Genomic DNA, 20,864 nt, shown 5'->3' with positions numbered 1-20,864 from the left:
TAAAGAGTTTCATATATTACGACATTTTGAATTGCCTAATTTTTTTTAACTATATAATATTAATACATCGGACTTTCCATACATCAAAGTTTCCATTGTATTTAATATATTTTCTCATTATATATATCGACCCTCACACTGAGTGAATAAGTAGGTTTTATATGATGTTCAGTAATGCCATGGATTTTGCATTTGTTTAGTACTTGTAGCATTTCTCAAGGACATTTATTTGTAACATTTTCAATAAATTAGGATCTTTATATAGTTTTGTTTTATTCTACCTTTACGCAAAGTTCACCATTACAAACATTATTATAGGGGTCACGGTAATACCCTGGAGAGTCTCAGGGGGTAAGATGATGAAAAAGGTTAAGAACCACTGACCTTGGGTATCAGTAACTTCCTGGCCATCAGAGAGCAAGATCAAGAAAGGGACAGAGTGATATTACCCACTGACCTTTCAAATCTTGTCCCAAATGACTTTAGAACTGGTGGTAGAGAATATGCTGGTTGTGAACTTAATCCAAGATTCCTTCTGGCTTTGACATCTTACTCATCAAGCATGTGCACAGGCCTGCTGGAAAGTGATGCAGTTCAAAAGTGTGAGATATATACGGAAAGTATCTCAGGCTCATTTTTTAGCCTTCCGTGCCACAGGCAGGATTTCACCATGGATGACAATATAGTGGAAAACGTGTCGAGGTTTTAGGAATACATTGAGCAACTACTTGTATAATATAGTCAGTTACTGCTGCCACACAGTCGTCTATTGCTCAATTACAGACAATGGCAGGAACAAGTTCTGTGAGAGCAGTGAAAGAGGGCCAGTTTGCCTGATCTGGCTTCCACCAGGGCATGCGGGTTGGGTGGCATTGACCACAGCCAGTCTCTCTCCAGATTACATCCTCAGAGGGGATGATGTCCGTTAAAGTCCCCCAGGATAAAAAATGGAGACGGAAATTGTTCAGTGAGAGCATCAAGGTCTGATTGATCATATGTCTCTCCAGGTGACAGATAGAGAGAACAAACAGTGATGGTATAACCCAAGGAAACATGGATGGCTACGACCTCCAAGGGTGTGTTGAGTGGCAAAATCAGGGTGGGCACATGCTGATCAACCAACAGTGCCACCCCTCCATGAACTCACCCATCACACAGCCTGTCATTTCTATATAAAGAAAACTGCTGAAAGGTGACTGTATTGGCAGGTGTCAGAAATGTTTCCTGTAAGGAGAGACAAACAGGATGGTAGGAAGCAACCAGTGTTTTGATGTCATTCAGATTAGAATGTAAACCTAGACAGTTCCATTGTATCAGGGTGGCCATTTTTATTTATGTGTAGGCGAATTGGGTGGAGAACACTTCTGATTATGACCATGTCTTTTTTCCATACTTTATTTATTCGAGGGAGGTCTGTCGACCTCCATAGATCCTGCCCTCAGTCGATTGGGCAGGTCTTTGCTGTTGGAAGGGGATTCCAGAGACTGAGGGTGTGAAAAAATGATTGTTTTGCTTCTTGGGTTGAGAGAGGAAGATGGATCTGAGGAAATGCCTGTACCTGGTACCAAAGGATGTGGATCTTGGGGTTTGGTGGAGTGTATATAAGGGACAGAGATTGGTGTCAAAGTTGATTCATCAACATTTTTAACCATGGAGGTAAAAAGACTTTTCATTTATTTGGAGAACGATTCTTTAGGAGGCACAGAGAGATCTGTCTGCACTCCCACAGTAGTTGTGGAACAAAGTGCAGCAGCATACATCCAAGATGAGGTGGTGGGCAGCAGTTTTCGAGCCTCAGGATAGGTAATGTTATGAATCATTTTTAAATGCTGTACCTCTTTTCCTTCCATCCACCTAGGACATAAACGAAAGTAAGATGTGTGAGAGTCACTGCAATTAATACAATGAGGGTCCATTTCACACTCATAGGCATCATGGTCCTTGCCATTGCAACGAGCACACTTCAAGGAACCACGACACGACTTCTTTAAGTGACCAAACTGTTGACACTGGAAATATTGGAGAGGGTTTGGCATGTATGGCTGTACTCTGCAATTAAGATAACCTGCTTTGATGGTGGCAGGTAGACGTGGTGATGTAAATGTCAGAATGATGACATTGGTCGGAACCATAATTCCATCTTTGGGAGTGAAGATACGTCCCACTGCAGAAACTCCTTGGGTGGAGAAACCAGCAAAAATCTCTGACTCTGGAATGTTCTTCAAATCCCTCTCAACAATAACTTCTCATGATGAATTCAAAGTTGCATGAGATGTAACCTCTATAGGTATATCCCCAATGCAACAGCAGTTCACTGTGTGAGATGTGGATGTTTCCACCAATATGTCACCACATTGAAGCTTTTTTACTGACTTTGGAGAGCCAGCAAGTCCCTTCTGAATAAAAAAGAGAGACATTTATCATAAAGGTTTATCTGAAAGTGAGTGTAATATAAGAAAATGAGGTACAACAGGTAGTACAGATGGTAAGGGTTGCTGCTCAGAATCATCAAGACGTGGTCATTTACCTATAGACTGTTTTTACACTGTTTTATTAAGATTTTTAATTGGAGTATCCATAATAGAGGAAGGGAAATTTTGGTGCCCTCTGACCCCACTCACCATGAAGCCCTACGAGGGGATGCACTACAATGTCAAACAAGGACACTGCAGCAATGCCAGGGTTTCATGAGCACTATACCCAAACACCAGGTGTCCACAACACCTGTTGAGAACATCCAACACTGGTACTTGGTTGATCCTAACCTCTAGTTCCAGTGGGCCAGCTGATTGACCCAAGGAGGGCCACCCCAAGGCTGCCCGTCTACAGGAATTCAAGGCCAAAGTGGTGTGTTAGGGTTGGACCCTTCAACCACCAGGATCCTCTCCTCCCCTTCACAGGTTGCCACAAACAGCAAACACATGGGTGGATGTTTAGATCCCAGAGGAGGTAAACTGAAAGAACGGAACCTTCCCTGGGAGGTCCCTTCACCACGTACAGGAATCCACACTGAGGGGTGATGATTTGTGATGTATGTAGAGACCACCAGTCATTACGCATGTTGGTTAGTAATGTATGTAGAGACCACCATACATACACCTTGGTAAGTAAAGTGTATAAAGACCATCAGATATTACACATGTTGGTTAGTAATGTAGGTAGAGTGTACCAGAAATTAGGTGTGTTGGAAAGTAATATTTGTAGAGATTGCCGGATATTACATGTTGGTTAGTATTGTAAGTAGTCTACCAGATGTAATATGTGTTGGTTAGTAATGTATGTAAAGACTACTAGACATTTGACATGTTGGTTAATAATGCAACTAGAAACCACCATTAATTATTTACATACTACATGAGGCATTGCTCTCTCCACACTCCCCTTTACATTTTTTAATTTCTTTTAACATCATCTTCCTCAAAATATTATTCCATACATGAAATGTATTGTTGCAGGATATATAGAATGTTATTACCTCTTACAGTCACTTGTTTTTGCAGGATTTCATGGCAGATCTGACTAAACATCAGCCAGAAATTGACAGGGTCACAAAAGCTTTCTCTAGCAAGAGACAACCATCTAAACAATATCGTTCATCACATCATGTTAAAACTGGAAAACATGATGACCAAAGACCAAGTCGTGGGACTGGGGCAGCTGCTCCAAAAACATCAACACCTTTGTATGTTTTTGAAATGCACATTACGTGCTATTGATTGATTGAATACATTATTTATGCTATTAATTATAGTAAAATAAATCTGTCAATTTCTGTTTTGATTGGAAAAAAATTATTTGAAATTCTATGTCAGTTATAATCACCATGTTATATAAAACTTACCAGTACAATTTTTCTTGTTGCAGTAAAACTTATTCTGAGCCAGAAATAAAAAATCCTCGAGTACAGGATCTGTTAGACAAGTGGAGAAATGTCTGGTTACTAGCAATGGAACGTCAACGCAGATTACAAGATAAGCTCAACTATCTAAGAGAAGTAAGATGAAATCTGAAATTGCAGTAATCTGTGATTTCTGTTAAATTTTAATCATATTTAAATGTTTAGTTCTGTAGCCATAGATGGTTTAATTGCATATTAAAATGCTTATGTTGTTTTCTTGTTTGGTGGGTGTATATTTATTAATAGATATACCTTTACCTGAGGCACTAAGATAGCAACTAACATAATAATCATTGACTTATTCTTTGAACTTTTAACTTTTTATTGACCTGTTTCTATAACTTAATTGTAACATAGAACTGAAATTTTTATTTCTTTAGCTTGAGAGGATTAAAAACTTCAACTTTGATGAATGGAGACGAAGAGTAAGTGATTCTTAAGTCTTGTGAAGCCATTTTTTTATAATGTTCAGAATATTTAATCAAGATTAAAGTCAAACAGTGTCAACAGTAACCTTATAAACTGTCCAATAGTTTCATAATATTGTAACCAACGTTTAATAAAGGGTAAGAATATTTTAATTATTACTCTTTTGGGATTAAACCACAATTTCTGATGTTTTAGTTCCTTGGGTGGATGAACAACAAGAGGTCTCGAATCATGGACCTATTCAAAAAAATTGACAAGAAAAATGATGGAAGAGTCACAAAAACAGAATTTATCAATGGTATCTTGAAATCAAGTAGGTTCTTGTTTTTTTTCCATAATGTTAGTTAATTAAAAAAAAGCAATTTGATTCATTAGAGATTAAATCAGTGTTTTCTAGTAAAAATTAAATTTTGTCCTGCTTAACCACTAATAAAGCAATACATAAAATAAAAATTAGGAAATCTGTTTATTATAATTTAAATTTTTCAGTTCTACTACAAGTATTCTATAATGCTTTGATATTATCTAAGCCATACCTTACAATAGAAAACTACAAATGTTATGAACATCCTATGATAGTCCATACAAGCCTGTAAAGAAACAGAGATCTTAGTTGTAGCTGTTTCCTGAAGCAGACACTCACTGTGGCCAATGACATGTAAAATTCTCAGTTACAAAGTAAGAGATTACCCTCACTTGTTAGGCTGAAAGTGGGAAACAGTGAAATTTGAAATAATATCCACATCTGGTTCTATAGTACATAAACAATAATATCACCTCTGTTAGAGAGATTTTACTAAAAATAGGCTGTATTTCTGTCATTTTCAGCCTCTATTTAAAATGCTGGCAGCAGTAGACAAGGCTGAAGGAAGCTTGTGAACATCTGATTGGACAAACTTAAAACAGTGCTTAATTCAGTTGTGTTAAAATAAGTGTTATTGTTTTATACAGATACACCTCAGACATTTACTTCAAATCATTAAAACTTATCTTCTGTTCTTCAACTGCCACATTTACAGGTGAACAACTTTCTCAGTGTCAAGTTTATTTCTAAATATTGAAAAATAAATAGTACTACACGTTTTAATATTTCATTACTATCTGAAATATGTAACTGATAAACTTTTGGAGGTTTGAATGAAGAATACACTTTTTTACTTGGTATTACAAAATTCCAAACTCACATGGCAGGGCTCTGAAAGGGAAATATATATGTACCCATGGTTAAAGAACTAAAGAAAAAGCATTTAGATGTGTGATTTTCTAAAATGTTTTATGATAAATAAAGTTTTGATTTTTTTACTTTATTTACTTTAAACAGAATTCTCTACAAGTCACATGGAGATGGAACGTGTTGCAGAAGTCTTTGATCAAAATGGAGATGGGTTTATTGACAATAAAGAGTATATTGAAACCCTTAGGCCAGACAGAGAGGTATAGTTGGTTCATACAGAGTTTCTGCTGAAGTAAAGACTTTGACTTTAGGATAATATGTTTTTTCAATGAAACTAAAAATTAATTTTACATAACTGCCATAACTAAAGACACTTTCTGTACCATAATTTTCACAGTTTGAATGTACAGGGTGGCCTGTAAGTCCCTACCCATCCACATGTTGTGTCTAAACAATGTTATAATACTAATGATGAGTTGAAGGCAGCTGTTACCACAGCATTTGGAACAATAACCCCTACTATGTTGAGGAAAATGTCTCACAGAACGTGGTGTTGAATAATATTATGCAGCGTGAATGAGGGACAGTACACAGATAAACTGGATACATAAGATATATGGATGGGTAGGGACTTAAGGGCCACCCTGTATATTATACTGAAATGTTTTTAAAATAATCAATAAATGTAACCAAATAAAGAAACATAGATATTTTGGTTAACACCTCACTAAACTTTATTCAAAGTGAAAATTTAAAATATGGTATAACCTTTGTTATGAAAAGACCAAGAATGGTCAAAAAGGCAGATTGTGTATCTCAGATTCTACAATTTTCATCTTGTTATTTCTAAAACAAAACCATGTTCTGGAGTCTTGGGTGTGTTATGAGAGTAACTGTTGAATACCACTACTCAATCTAACAAAAGGAGTCAAATAGTTGGTGATGTGTGGTGTTGACTAGCTGCCTAACATCTTGTCTATCACTTTAAAATTAGGGATGGCTAATACAGATAGTGCTTGTGTAGCTTTACTCAGATTTCAACTGACAAATTAACAGAATCTTTATTGAAAGAAGGAACAAGGATAAACCTTCTATAGAGAACTTACTTCAAACATGGCAGATCCTTAAAGTTCTAGCATACTGCTACTACTAGAAATTTTTATTAGTTTTGTAGATAGTATTACTTTTTGCAATTAAATAGCCATTTTCAAAACTTTGTTATTCCTAACTTGTCGAAAGTGACAGTTCTGTTTTTCTATAAAAAAAACAACTTAATATCTTTGCTTTGCTGGTAGAGATGTTCAAAGAATATTTTAAGTCAGACACTAACTTAATTTGGTTTTTCTCTCATAAAGGGACGTCCAAGGACAGATGCAGAGAAGATCCAAGATGAGGTTCAGAAACAGGTAGCAAAGTGCTGTTGTCCTCAAAAGTTTAAAGTGTTCCAGGTTGGCAAAGGCAAATACCGAGTAAGTAGTAGTATTTTTCTTCTCTGAGTCCGTTTAATTAAAGACATTGCATGTAAAATAATGTAAAATTTTACAGTTTTTATTAAACACATTATTAATAACTTGGAGTTTGAGTTTTTTATTCATAATTTCTTTTTTCCAGTTTGGAGAGTCACAGAAACTCTGCCTTGTTCGTATATTGCGCAGTACTGTCATGGTTCGGGTAGGAGGTGGTTGGATGTCACTTGATGAATTTCTTGTGAAAAATGATCCCTGCCGAGGTACATCCCTTTAAATTTTGACAAAATACAAATAGTATATTCTTCACATTTATATAAAAGCATTTTAAACTTAAGATTTTCATAAACCAAAAATGTGTTTTCAATGAATATTTACCTCTTCTCACAAAATAGCTTTTCTTGATTAATACCGCCCTCTATTGGCAAACATTTTTTATGCTCACCATTGGCCTTCCATCTCCTATTTCTGCATATCCACATGTAAATGATTATGCAGCAGTCTTCCACTAACAGAAGCATGACACAACCCCTATTGTAATCAATATCCTCTCCATATTTGCACTTGCTAATCACGAGAGATTAGTCAGAAGACCTACACTACATCACCAGAATTAGGGAGGCTGAGTGGGAAATGTGGAAGGAAAGTATCTATCAGAAGTAAATTTACAATTCAGGAAAAATGATAACTTTCAATACAATATATTGCATTCTCTCACAATATAGCTAGAATCCATATTGAACTGATGAAGGGTTGGTTAAAAAAATAATCCCCATCTAGGAAGTGCTCAAAAAGATACCATGAAAAATAGAACCAAAATATCACATCTTAGCAAGAGAGTGCACTACATCTAATCCAGGTATACTCTTTGCTCTTTTATGACTTTGTTAAACATAAAAGATAGAAAAACATGAAGGAATTCCATACTATGTATTACCAATTAATGGAGCCCCTGGTTGTCAAGTGGCTAGGAAGTGACATACTATAGTGAGAGTTTGACTTCAACCAACATCTAGCAGTATCTGGAATTGTATAACTGTTCCATGGTAGTTAGTGGATTACCTACCTCTTCATCTTGAAATGGAAATTGGTAGGAAGGATGAGCTTCAGCATCAGAATTTGTCTCCACTTGCATGTATTTCCAACCCAACCAACAGATGGTCTAACATTCAGCAGATGATAGAAAGGAGGAGAGCCCTAGTGGGATGATATATCTGGTCCAAAACCTAGCGACTTTGGATATGATTTTTCCATTATATAATTGGAGGTGGAGGATGCTCAGGCATATGCAAGTGTGAATACATGTGCTGTGTCTAGCTACAACCTACATCAGATCCATTTGGAACCATATCAAGCAGACAGTATGAAGAGGGACCACTAACCTGGAGACACTGTGCATATTTCACTCACTCCATAGTTGGAGAAGGTATACGCCATAACTTGTGTGAGGACTTACTTAGCCAAACCATTTCCAAGCAACACCTGTGGGATAGAAGGTAGGAGGAATGTCTCCCACAAAGCAAACTGCACTATATATATTTATAATCATGAAAAGTGGAGTGTTTTAACCAAAACCTACCAGTATCGGAAATTGTACTTCAAATCCATGGTAGGAAGGGGATCACACAACTGACACATAATTCTAATCATAACCAGGCCATCTCCAACCAACACCAGACCCACTACAAATGTACATAGTCCACTACTCCATGTACATATCTCCACTCTAGAACTTTGTTCCTGTATCATGAATGATTATCACTGTAGGCCAGCCCCAACCAGATAGCAGAGTTTCCACTACTTGGGGTGGGAATTAAGGGGTCTTGGTTCTTATATCTCATGTTGATGGCTAGGGCAATTGGAACACTTGCCACAGAATTCCAGTCTGTGGCAAGTGTTTGAAAATAATGATACACAAACCCTCAAGATAGTCTAGCAGGAACTGATAAGTGGCAATGAGGACTCCCATTTTCCACACACAAAAAAAGAGAAAAAAAAAGAGGGTAGAATGCTTTGGAAATTCCAGAGGACCACATCATCAGAATCAGTGCAATGGCTGATGACAGTATCTTGTTTTGAAAAGCAGATCTGTTTCATTAATAGAATTGATCAACCAACACCTAGCAGCATCTGGAGTTGTGCATCAGATCCATTGTATGAATTGTCTCAATGCCATGAAGCATCAGAGATAGGCAGCTTTCTGTGTCTGCTTAATCATGTGTCCATAAGTGTACAATCAGGGATGAATATATTTCTGAAGCAAAAGACCACTAGAGAGAACTACTAGCAGTCCACTGGAACACTCCATCTCTATAGCATACATAACCTAATTGTGCAACATAACTGTTTTGGTAAAGATGACAATTAAACAGACACACAAAGCCAACACATGGCAGCATCTGGAACTGTACATCTAATTTAAGATAGAAAGAGCTACATCAAAATTGAAATTAACCATGATCACAGGATGGACAGTGTGGATTTTCAAAACAAAAAAGGGTACCTGATTAGCCATCACTTGTTACAGAGTAAAATTCACAATATGCTAGCAGAAAGGCCCTTCTAAGTAAGAAAATAACAAAACAATATAGTAAAGATAAACTAAATCTGTAGTATAAAGGAAAATATTAACAAATCTGCAGGCAAAAAACAAGCATGTTTATACAGTAATACTGCCAATTGAGAAATGATTAAGGAGAGCAAATGTGGAGAGGGCACTGATAATAATAAGGGTGGTGTTGCATTTCTATTGGTGGAGAGCTGCTGCATAATGATTTACATGTGGATATGCTGAAGTGGGAGGTGAAAGACTTGTGGTGAGCATTGAAAATTTGAGCCAAGGGCAGTACTAATCAAGAAAAGCTATTTTGCGACAGGAGGTAAGATATTTTATCTGAAGTTAACGTTTTTCTAAAGTGAATGTATTTCCATTAATACCTTCTCTCACACTTAGAGCTACTACTTGACTTCCAGGGTTTCTTTCTTTACCCATCTAAACATTGGTCTGACTTTTTCTCACCAGCTCAGGTCTTTTATACCCCACTTAATTATCCTTTGCATTATTTATCTCATGATACTATCCACCTATGTCAGTGCGCCTTTCATCCTGGTATTATATATAAGCACCTCATTCAAATAATGTTATCACTTTTTTGAGACAAACTAAATCTCTAACACCAGCTTTTAATAGGGAGGAAGGGAAGGAAAGTGTCAGTGAAGATATGTTTTGAAAGTTAACATTTTCCTAAATTAAAAATGTATTTCCAAAAATACTTACCTCAACTGACACTCCTACATTAATAAAGTAGAGAGGCCAGTAAGAGCATTATCCATACAGAAGGTGCCTGCATAGATCATAGGTGTGTCAACAGAAGACTAGCAACCTAGTGGGAGAAATACACTACATTAAGAACTGGTGTGTTCTCCACCTGTATCATAAGTGATTATCACTATAGGCCAGCCCTAAACCAGATAACAGAGTTTCCACTACTTGGGGTGGAAATTAAGGGGTTTTGGTCCTTATATCTCATGGTGATGGTTAGAGCAATTGGAACACTTGCCACAGATGGGAATCTTGAAAATAAAGACACACGAACCCTCAAGATAGTCTAGCAGAAATGATGAAGATAGCTGCAAGGGATAGACAAAAATCTTCAGCTGAAGAGATTGACAGATCATGCAAATAAAATGAAATTAAGATATTGGGTGAGATTTACATACCAGTCTGCACCGTCAGACAAGTTTACCAGGCTACTGATAAATAACAGTGATAAATCTGATGAGAAGTGACTTGCAGAAGATTTCTCACCTTCAAAGAGATCCCAGGATGAAAATCATTGTCTAATATCTCTAAAGGTATTAGTGCAGGCCACAAAACCTTTCATATCCTCAGTGAATCTGACTGGTATCAAGTTTAACTGGATACAAAAGAGAGAAACAGTGAACAGATGAACCTGAGAAAACGATTGAACCCCTTCCTATCTGACAGTGTGTTAGGTAAGAAGAACTGGTCTGAGGACACAGAAAAAATGAGAAAATAATATGTGGATAAACAACATAAATCACTCTCACTGGTGATCTCTGTAGGTTAGCAGCCATGAAAAAATAAACCTGGATGTGGAGGGGATACATGGCATAAGAGCCAGATCACGAACAGATGTGGAAACATAACACACGATTTAACCGTAGCATAACTGGCAGGTAACTGGAATGGTCATTTTGAATCAAATACTCGAAGCAACTTGAGAAATCTGAGCAGTACTGGCAACTTAAAAAATATGTAGTCACAAAAACAAATGGTTGTCAGTAAGGACACCTTAAACGAGGTAATCATGGAAGATACAAAAACCTCAGTCAAAAAGTCTGTTATAATTAGCACTACTAATTGAAATGGGTTCTATTTCCTCTCAATACATTATTACATATATATATGTATATATAAGTCATTATTCTTGATAAATGTACCTTTTGGACAAAGCGAAAACTGAAAAAGATACTTGTCAGCCTTAGAACTGAAACCCCAATGCCATGAAACAAAAACAATATACTGTCTATATCAGAAGACTGAGTGTCTGGATAGCTTGATGTACCATATCAGATCATGGCTGCCTCCACAAAGATAGCCTAAAAAGAAATGGACACTCAAGAAAGTATTACAGAAGCAGAAACCAGGGTGTAGCAGCTAAAATGGAGCTATCACCAGGATTTGACAATGGATATTAAATGAAGTGTAGAGAAGGCTTAGAATTGTAATCCCATACTTTCTTGATGGAATGCATCTACTACCAAAGCCTGAAGATAAGTTACTACAGACAAAATGGCCAGCAGTTTGGTAATCTAGTAAGAGGCCAACACTTCAATGAGAGCCAATCCAACAGAATCTAACAATGTAGTACCTTTTCTGTCAGGAGAATCTGTTTGGATTGAAACAACTGTCCTGCTATGACAGGCATCACCCATGGAACATGGAAGGCTAGGCAGATTATATAAGATTAGAGTGGTCCCAAGTAAGGAGGTATAAAATTTGAAAACAAGGTTTCCTAAACCACCTCCCTCCGTGATGAAAAACACAATATACTGTCTTGTAATTTTCAGAGTGAAGCCGAATGATTTTTTCCTCATTAAGACCATACTATAAGGCATTGTCTGTTGAAGAACAAAAAGGATGAAAACATTGTGTAGGGAATCCTCTTCATCTGTGAGTAGACTCTGGAATTCCTGGTTTTCAGTATTTGCACCCTCTCCCTCAAGCAAGGCCTTCATAAACAGATGGAATTCTGGATAATGTGGCAGTAGTGGAACCTCTATTCTCTACCATAGTGGTGCCCCGATTTATCATCCCCTCAAGATCAAAAAATGATCCCATCTCAGGAAACTAGGGAACCAGTGCACTGACCATAAAGACCGATAAAAGGAGCACCTGTGTTCTTGTCCAAAAGGCATAAGGGATTTGAATCACATCAACATTCCCAGAAGAGAAAGAAAGAACAATTCATGAAGTGGGAGAAGGAGAATGTATGTGACATTCTATTTTATAGCTTTGAACCAGACTAAGAAATGAGATGAAAAATAAAAATACACAGACTAGTGATGTAAGCAACAATAGATAGATACCTTAGTCCTGAAAGGAAACCTACCTTGGTTAATCCTGAAAGTAGATTCAGGATGTAATGTTCTGACAATTGACAAGATTTTATAAGCAGTGATCAGTCATACGTGGATGGTGTATGCACAGTACAATGAAATGAGGGTGACCACAAAAAAAAAACCTTGTGCAATACAGTAGAATGTATATGAAAACGATGTGAATCTGAAGGTAAAAATCAAGAACAGTAGTACATGGCCCATGTGCACAAAAAGTGCACGTAGGAACTGACTATAACTAACTTTGACATATACATTCCAAGAAAAAAGGAATACAGATTGATGAACAAGTAATTTGTGAAAATTGGAGGATCTAGGTATTGATACAAACAAGTAAGATCAATGACTGGACACCAATCTCCTGTATGCATAGGTGTAACAAGTGACAGGAATAAAGACTCTGAAGAACTACCACAACTCTTACACTTCCCCCTGACCTATCACTCTAGAACTAAGTTCCAACTCTCAATGAATTTTGGGAGATGGAAACCCTACAAGTTAAGTGAATAATAATGGTGAAGAGATGAACTGAATGACTTATTGGTTCTCACAGACCTGCAGTGCTCCCAGACTAATGGGTAATGTTACTGACCAGAAACCCTTGGAACCAAGCAATCACAGCCTCTGAAAGTATACAATAATCACAGTTGTTATTGGTAATCTGACCAAGCAGCAAAAACCTTGGATGTAGACAGAATCTATTCTAGGCACCTATGTACTGAAGGGCTGACATCGGGGATGGGGACCCATGAATAGGTGAGGAACTATAGCACACTGCAAGAACCATTGTAGTTCAAGGCTCCAAAGGCAGTGCTCCCAGACTAATGGGTAATGTTACTGACCAGAAACCCTTGGAACCAAGCAATCACAGCCTCTGGAAGTATACAATAATCACAGTTGTTATTGGTAATCTGACCAAGCAGCAAAAACCTTGGATGTAGACAGAATCTATTTTAGGCACCTATGTACTGAAGGGCTGACATCGGGGATGGGGACCCATGAATAGGTGAGGAACTATAGCACACTGCAAGAAACATTGTAGTTCAAGGCTCCAACGGCAACAGGAAAGAATGCAGAAGCTGAAAATTAAACCAACGTACATGCTAATTAACAATGGATTCAGCTCACCATCAGTGAAGTTGGTGATCTAACAAAGTGATGTAAAGGAAAACAGATTTGAATACATTACCACTATAAATAAGATCACTGACAGTCTCACCAGAAAGTGACACACACACAATTCAATGAGATACAAAGACTGGAGCAAGCAAGAAAAAAGTCAAACCAATGCTCAGATGGTTAAAGGAAGAAACCCTGAAGATCAAGTAATAGTTATCAGTGTCAGAGAAGTTAAGTATGTTTTGGAAAACTTTTTAACTGTTTCTGTCTTAATCACTGTTCTTTTCACTCTAACAAATTCTTAGTGTTATTTTCATTACTGTGAAATAAATATTTTTTTTTTGCAATTATCATAATTTTTGTTACCCTTCCACTCATAGATAAGGAGCATCAAAACTGGCGAGGTTAATAATTCAAGAAATTTATCAAATTATAGGTATCTTCCACCCTCTACCATTCTGTCTAATTACTGACTCATTTAACTGGTAGTATATATATCGTCAAACTGTGGTTATATGCTTGTACCTTTCTCTCTCATGTTATTATGTATGATGTTACTAGGTCTGCTGCTATATTCTTGTCCAGTACTTACACACAAAAGTGGTCTTATCACATCGACCTGTACATACTTTCAAATCCAACATGTTATTGATTGTTAATTGATTTATATCTGCTTTATACTAAAGAATAGTATTTAACATAACTTTCTTAAGTTATTCTTTCTGTTGATAACTAAACATGTTTTACTTTCTTTACAAACAAAATTCACTTACTATAAAATGAAGAAAACAATTTTGTTTTTTATTAAAGTCCATTCATAACTTCCTCATAATATTTGGTTCCATTTTTCTGAATTTATTATTTTTGTAACCTGTGATAAAGGAATGAAATTATTCATTTGGTTTATTAATTTTGTCTGATATCCTGAGTTTTTATAAAGATCTAGTGCTTACAATGTTGCATCCTAGAATGGTTTTAGTTTTTACAGTCACTTGCATGGCACATTTTTATGTTTGTTACTAGCCAAAAGACGCACAAATCTTGAGTTACGTGAACAGTTTACTCTTGCCAAGGGGGTCAGCCAATCCATGTCTCCATTCCGACCTAAGCCTAGCTCTAATGCCTCACAGTCCTCACGTAGCGAATCATCCTTTGGCCACACAGGCTCACTACAATCCAAAGGGCCCATCATGAAGGTTTGTTCATCACCCATTACAGTGCATATTTCTAAAATCAAGCTTAGACATAGCGACCAGTAAAATGTGTATTACACATTTATTCTATGAACACACTCAAACAAGTTATTGAAGCATAGTCTTCAAAGTTACATTTTTATATGCAGTATACATAAATATATATATAGTTACAGAAATAAAGTAACTTGTATGACTTGAACAGTGTAACTGTATAGTTAAAAGTGACAAAAACATGATATTCTGTATAACTAGTAAAAACAGATAGTCATTATAGAGACTAACACATACTTACTATTTTGTATATGTAGTGAAAACAGGAATCAGTAGTGAATAAAATACATTGTCATGTACAGCCTGTGGAAAGGTGCAGTTTACTAATGACTTCTACCTAGTATGACCTGTGAAAACATGTAGCTAGTAGAGACTAAAATAGTATTGTATAACCAGTGACTAAAACATAGCATTTTTTATTACCATGGAAATGTACAAGTAACTACTGATTAAAATATAGTATCTTGTATGATGTGTGAAAATGTGTAGTAAGTAGGAATTAAAACAGTGTCTTTTATAACTGCTATCTAAAACATATTATCTTGTGTGACCTGTGGAAATGTGTAAGTTAGTAGAAACTAAAGCAGTTTCTTGTATAACCAATGATTAAAACGTATTTTATGACCAGGAGCAATGTACTAGTGACTAAAGCATAGTGTCTTGTGTAACCTCTGGAAATGTGTAGTTAGTACAGACTAAAATAATTTTTTGTATAACCTCAGACTAAAACATAGTACCTTGTGTGACCTGTGGAAATTTGTAAGTTAGTGGAGAGTAAAATAGTTTATTGTACAACTAGTGATTAAAACATATTTTTTATGATCAGTGGCAATATACAAGTGACTAAAGCCGAGGATCTTGTGTGACATCTGGAAACATGTAGTTAGTAGAGACTATATTAGTGTCTTGTATAATCAGAGATTAAAACATATTACCTTACATGACCAGAGAAAATGTACAATTTGCTGACATTTAAAACACAGCATCTTCTATGACCAGTAGAAATATGCAAGGTAGTAGTACTTTTCCAGTTGATTTCACATTTATTGGAAATAATTTTAATGAGAAGAAACTACAACTGAAAGATACTGTAGCCAAGTATACTTGAGTACCAGCATTATTAATATTACATTTTATATTTACATTAGAAACTGGACTACTAATAAAGCATCAAGTACAAACTTAGAAACTAGACAACTAAAACAGCATCAAGTACGAACTTAAATCGACAAATTGTGTTCAAGTCCCAATAACTCTCAACAGTTTGGAGGCATGGGTGCACCACAAGAGTGGTGGTCAAATCCAAGTGTTTGATTAGAGTAGCCTAAGAGTTGGTGAGAGATGATGTTTGAAAAGCTGTGTTCCCTCTAGTCTATCAATTCAAAACTAGGGACAGCTACTGAAGCTAGCCCTTCCATCGGTTTGAATGAATATCCTGAACCAACAATTTAAAATGTTATAAATATGTACTGATTATATATTGTTTATGCGTACTGTCACGTGTAACCATATTTGTCCATGTTTGTTCGCATTAAGAAAAATGCTGGCAGTCCATTGTTGATAAGTGTTATCTGTTTGTTTTAGACTAATAACCTAACTTTTGTTATGTGTAATGTTCTCCATATGCTTGGTGTAGAGTTAATATATTATGCTTGTTTCTATTAGTGAAATAATGTAGCAGGCATAATCATATTTTCCATACTTGTAAAGGTACAGCTGCTGACACATTTTGCTTGTTTCTGTTAGTCACATAGTCTAAAGTGTGTAACCATGTGCTGCATGTTTGTGATGGTAAGTGAAATGTTGAAACATACTGCCTGTTTCCACTGCACAAACCACCCCACAAGTAAGTATTTAAGGTGATATTTCTTCCAGCAGCTGTATTATGTGATGATATGAACAAAGGAAAAAAACAAACTATTTTAAATTCCTAATGGAACACTGCCTCAATTTTTATAAAATTCAGGTACGGTATTTGAACAGAATTCTCAATTCTCACTTTTGCTCCATTTATATATTTCATATTGATTTCACATCAACTTCAATATTGGTAAAAAAAAGCTCATTCATGTAACATAAGGTACTCTTAAACTACAAAAAAAATAATTATTAATCTAATTTGTTTTAAAAACAGGTTATCACAGTATTCAAAGCTTTTTCTGTCATTTCCTCAATCTTCTTTCAGCCCCTTTCCTTCTCATGCAACATATATTGATTCAAGGAGGTCTTCAGCCATCCTTCTATAGACCAGTACCAGCTGACTCCAACTCTTGTATCCCTGTTTACTGCTGGGTAAAAAATTTCTTTGCTCTCTCTAGAATAGATGGGATCCTCAAATAAACATAACCCCATGCTGTGAAACCTAATCTGCCTGATAAAAGTATTACTTTTCTTCATCTGACTATCTAACCTTAAATCTAAAAGTTTCTCATCCCATCTAAGGTACAATAATGTTTCTCCTGCATGATATACTTTTGACCCTAGATCGCTGGCATGATGTAATCTCATTCTAGGATATTAACATTCTTCTGCACCATGAACTTTTCAGTGAAGGATATATATGTGTGTGTGTGTGTATATATATAAATGCACAATCTTCTACAATCTACATTATGCATTCCTTATTCTAGGATGTGGTCATTCTTCTGCATGATGTACATCTTATTTTAAGATACAAACATTCTTTTGAATAATGCACATCTCATTTTAGAATACGTATATTCTTGTCCATGAAGAGATAATCTTACATGCTAGTAAAGTTGGTTCTTTTCACTTTTAGTTGTGTCCAACACCAGGTTTCAACATCATAAATTTTCATGAAGTGTTGATGATTTTTCTTCCTGTAGAATGAATGAAGAAAACAGATTTCAAATAGTGCTTTCATTGAGTGTTCATTCTCAGATACCAAGAAATATGGAGTATTATACAACACTCAGTATTTTTACTTGTGATAATGTAGTGTGATTTATCACTACCACAACTGTAAGTTTATTTTTTGAACTCACTAAAGAACCAAAAAGCTAATATATTCTAAAGATTTGTTACAAGTTTTGATAATAACCAATTTTTAATGAAGGATAAGTTTTTGAATGAAAAGTGGTTTACACTTTCAAAAGAGCTTGGATTATCTTATAATAATATACAAACATTTGAACAACAGTGTTGTTACTTCCATTTTTTATTCACAGTTTAATAGCCCAGGTTAAATATCTATTGTGATGATTTTCCAGTTGGAAGAATACAGTACGTCAGGTTGACTGTTTCTATATTTAAATGTTACAAACAAGCTAATGGTAAGATTTCTGATAATGTTTATTAAGGTACAGTCATTATCTTCACAGAGTCAGCCTTGTGATAAGACTAGTTGTTTATCTGAAGCATAATGGTAACATTTCTGATCGACATTTTCTTGTTAGGGTGGGGTTAAAGATCCCATATGAGGTCAACTTGATAGTAAGAATTCTTCTCTCTCATGTTTTCATTTCACTCACATTAATAGTAACTTTACGTTGCTAGAGTCAGTAAAATATTGAGGTAAGAACAGCTATTTCTATGTGAAGCAGCCAAATTCAAATTAAATTTATTTATTTTTATTTCTGTTTAATAATGATTTCATATTAAGACAACCTAAAGGTAAATTTGCTGTTGTTCTAGTCATGCAATGTTAAGGCATGACTGGCTGTTCTTTTTAGATTAAAATTGATGACATGTACACTGCTGGCCAAAATCTTTAGGCCAATGAACATAAAGAAAAAATATACATTTTGCATTGTTAGTCTCAACTGCTTATTTGAGTAGAGCTTTGAAAGATGAAAATAAGAAAAGAGAAAATAAAAATAAAACACTTTTTTAGCATTTAATAGGGAATATGTGAACACTATGAAATTAGCCTAAATACTAGCTGGTCAAAAGTTTAAGACTATATTAAAAAAGGAGTCCTAAACAGGGTAGGAAATGCCCAACAAGAGGTCTCAGTAGTGAGTTGCACAGCCGTCATTGCGAATAACTTCAAAAATTCACTTTGGCATGGTCAATATAAGTGTTTGCAGAAGATTGGCTAGAATGTCATTCCAAGTGGTGAAGATGGCGTCACGAAGATCATGCACTGTTTGGAATTGACGTCCATTGCTATAGACTTTCCTTGCCATCCACCCCCAAACATTTTCAAAGAGATTCAGTTCAGGCGAACAAGCTGGATGGTCCAAAAGAATCACGTTATTTGCCATGAAAAAGTCCTTTGTCCTGCAGGCATTTTGGATTGCAGCGTTGTCCTGCTGAAAGATCCAGTCATTTCCACACAAACGTGGGCCTTCAGTCAATATGGATGCTCTCTCCAACTTGCCAATGTAGCCAGTTGCTGTTTGACGCCTCTGTATAACCTGAAGCTCCATTGTTTCATGGAAGGAGAAAGCACCCCAGATAATGATGGAATCTCCTCCATTGTGTCGTGTAGAAAATGTCTCCAGTGGAATATCCTTATCATGTCAGTAACATTGGAAGCCATCTGGACCATCCAGGTTAAATTTTTTCTCATCAGAGAACAAAACCTTCTTCCACTTTTCTATGTCCCATGTTTGGTGCTTCTCAGCAAAGTTTAACTGAGCTGTTTCGTGGTGTGGAAGGAGGCGTGGCATTTACGGTTTTTAAAGCCTTTCTCTCGTAGAAGCTGTCTTATTGTTCTTGAGCTGCATTCTGTGTCCGTAAGGGTAATCTGGTTCGACGATCGGCTGGTGTCTTGCAGGACAACCCGTCGAATCCTCCATCTCAACGCCGGCAAAATTTTCTTGGGCCGACCACTTGAAATTCTCGTTCCGTATCCATCAGGGTATTTTAAGAAATTTGCAACAGCAGTTTTACTGCGCCCAATCTCACCAGCGATGGCACGTTGAGAGAGACCTTGCTTTTGCAGCTCGACAATTCTGCCACACTCAAACTCTGCCAACTTTTTAGCCTTTGCCATGTTTTTACTCAATGTAACACAGGAGATGTTGACAATGCTAATGCTTGAACACAAATGACTAAATTTTGTTACGTGGTGCTAATTTTAAGAGCTGCATAAAAATGAGTGTGCTGTTCTTTTAATCATGTTTATGTTAAAGTGAAAATGGTAATTCTTCTATGAAGTTGTGTTAGCTTAAGGGCAAATAAGCTGTTACTAATCATGTTTATGTTAAAGACAAGTTTTGTTAGTGCTAACCATTTAATAAGCCTGACAATATCAAACTTTGGCAGTGAGACACTATTAGAAATTTAGGTTTTTATGTGGTATGTTACTATTGTCATGTATAGATATTATCAGTAATTATTAAAATTGTTTAGTTGATGGTTTGTTACTGGTTCCCAGTCAAACGAATGATGTACATATGTGAGTAAATGCTCCAGACAACTTGACATCAACTCAGACTTCCTTCTGGTTTGTTGAATTTTAACTTGCACAATCAAAAGCAGCTCTGAGTAACAGCAGTAGACAAAATAGAAAAAAGAGACAGATGAAAATCAAGATTGTTTTTTTATTATTTTTATATTTTATAAGAAACTTTACGATGTTAATGCATTATTGATAAGAAATACATTACAGTTCGTGTCAACCGTATTAACAAAACTGATTATTATAACATTTCTGTTAGATTCGAGAAAAAAGTGAGCCGTGCTCCTCTACATCGTCGTGTCTCAGGCATTGCAGATATCAATAGTGAAAGTTCTCCCACTTTTAGCGAGACTGACAGCTTTGGCTCCAGGTCTGGACAACCATTGTCAACATGTACAACTCACCAAGGCTCTCCAACAGGTAAGATACACTTTTAAATTCTGAAAAAGTAAATGTCAACTGGAGACACTTAAAATCATTTAAGTAATTATTTTTCCTTACGATTCCAAAAGCAGCATAA

General features: G+C 36.1%; 1 protein-coding gene across 1 annotated transcript in view; it reads left to right on the top strand.

Annotated features, from left to right (window-relative positions):
* Positions 1-17,911, top strand: part of LOC143235493 (microtubule-actin cross-linking factor 1, isoforms 6/7-like) — a 42,578-nt gene extending 24,667 nt beyond the window's left edge. The window contains 9 exon segments of the mRNA XM_076473704.1: positions 3,501-3,682; positions 3,865-3,994; positions 4,279-4,323; positions 4,523-4,640; positions 5,649-5,761; positions 6,857-6,970; positions 7,113-7,230; positions 14,753-14,925; positions 17,823-17,911. Coding sequence (XP_076329819.1) covers positions 3,501-3,682; positions 3,865-3,994; positions 4,279-4,323; positions 4,523-4,640; positions 5,649-5,761; positions 6,857-6,970; positions 7,113-7,230; positions 14,753-14,925; positions 17,823-17,831 — 1,002 coding nt within the window. The 3' untranslated portion in view covers positions 17,832-17,911.
* Positions 17,912-20,864: the final 2,953 nt, after the last annotated feature.

This window comes from Tachypleus tridentatus, chromosome 12 (genome assembly GCF_004210375.1).
Source record: "Tachypleus tridentatus isolate NWPU-2018 chromosome 12, ASM421037v1, whole genome shotgun sequence".
In the NCBI taxonomy this organism is placed as follows: domain Eukaryota; kingdom Metazoa; phylum Arthropoda; class Merostomata; order Xiphosura; family Limulidae; genus Tachypleus; species Tachypleus tridentatus.
Note: the sequence above shows the minus strand (reverse complement) of the source record. Positions and strands in the feature narration are given on the sequence as shown.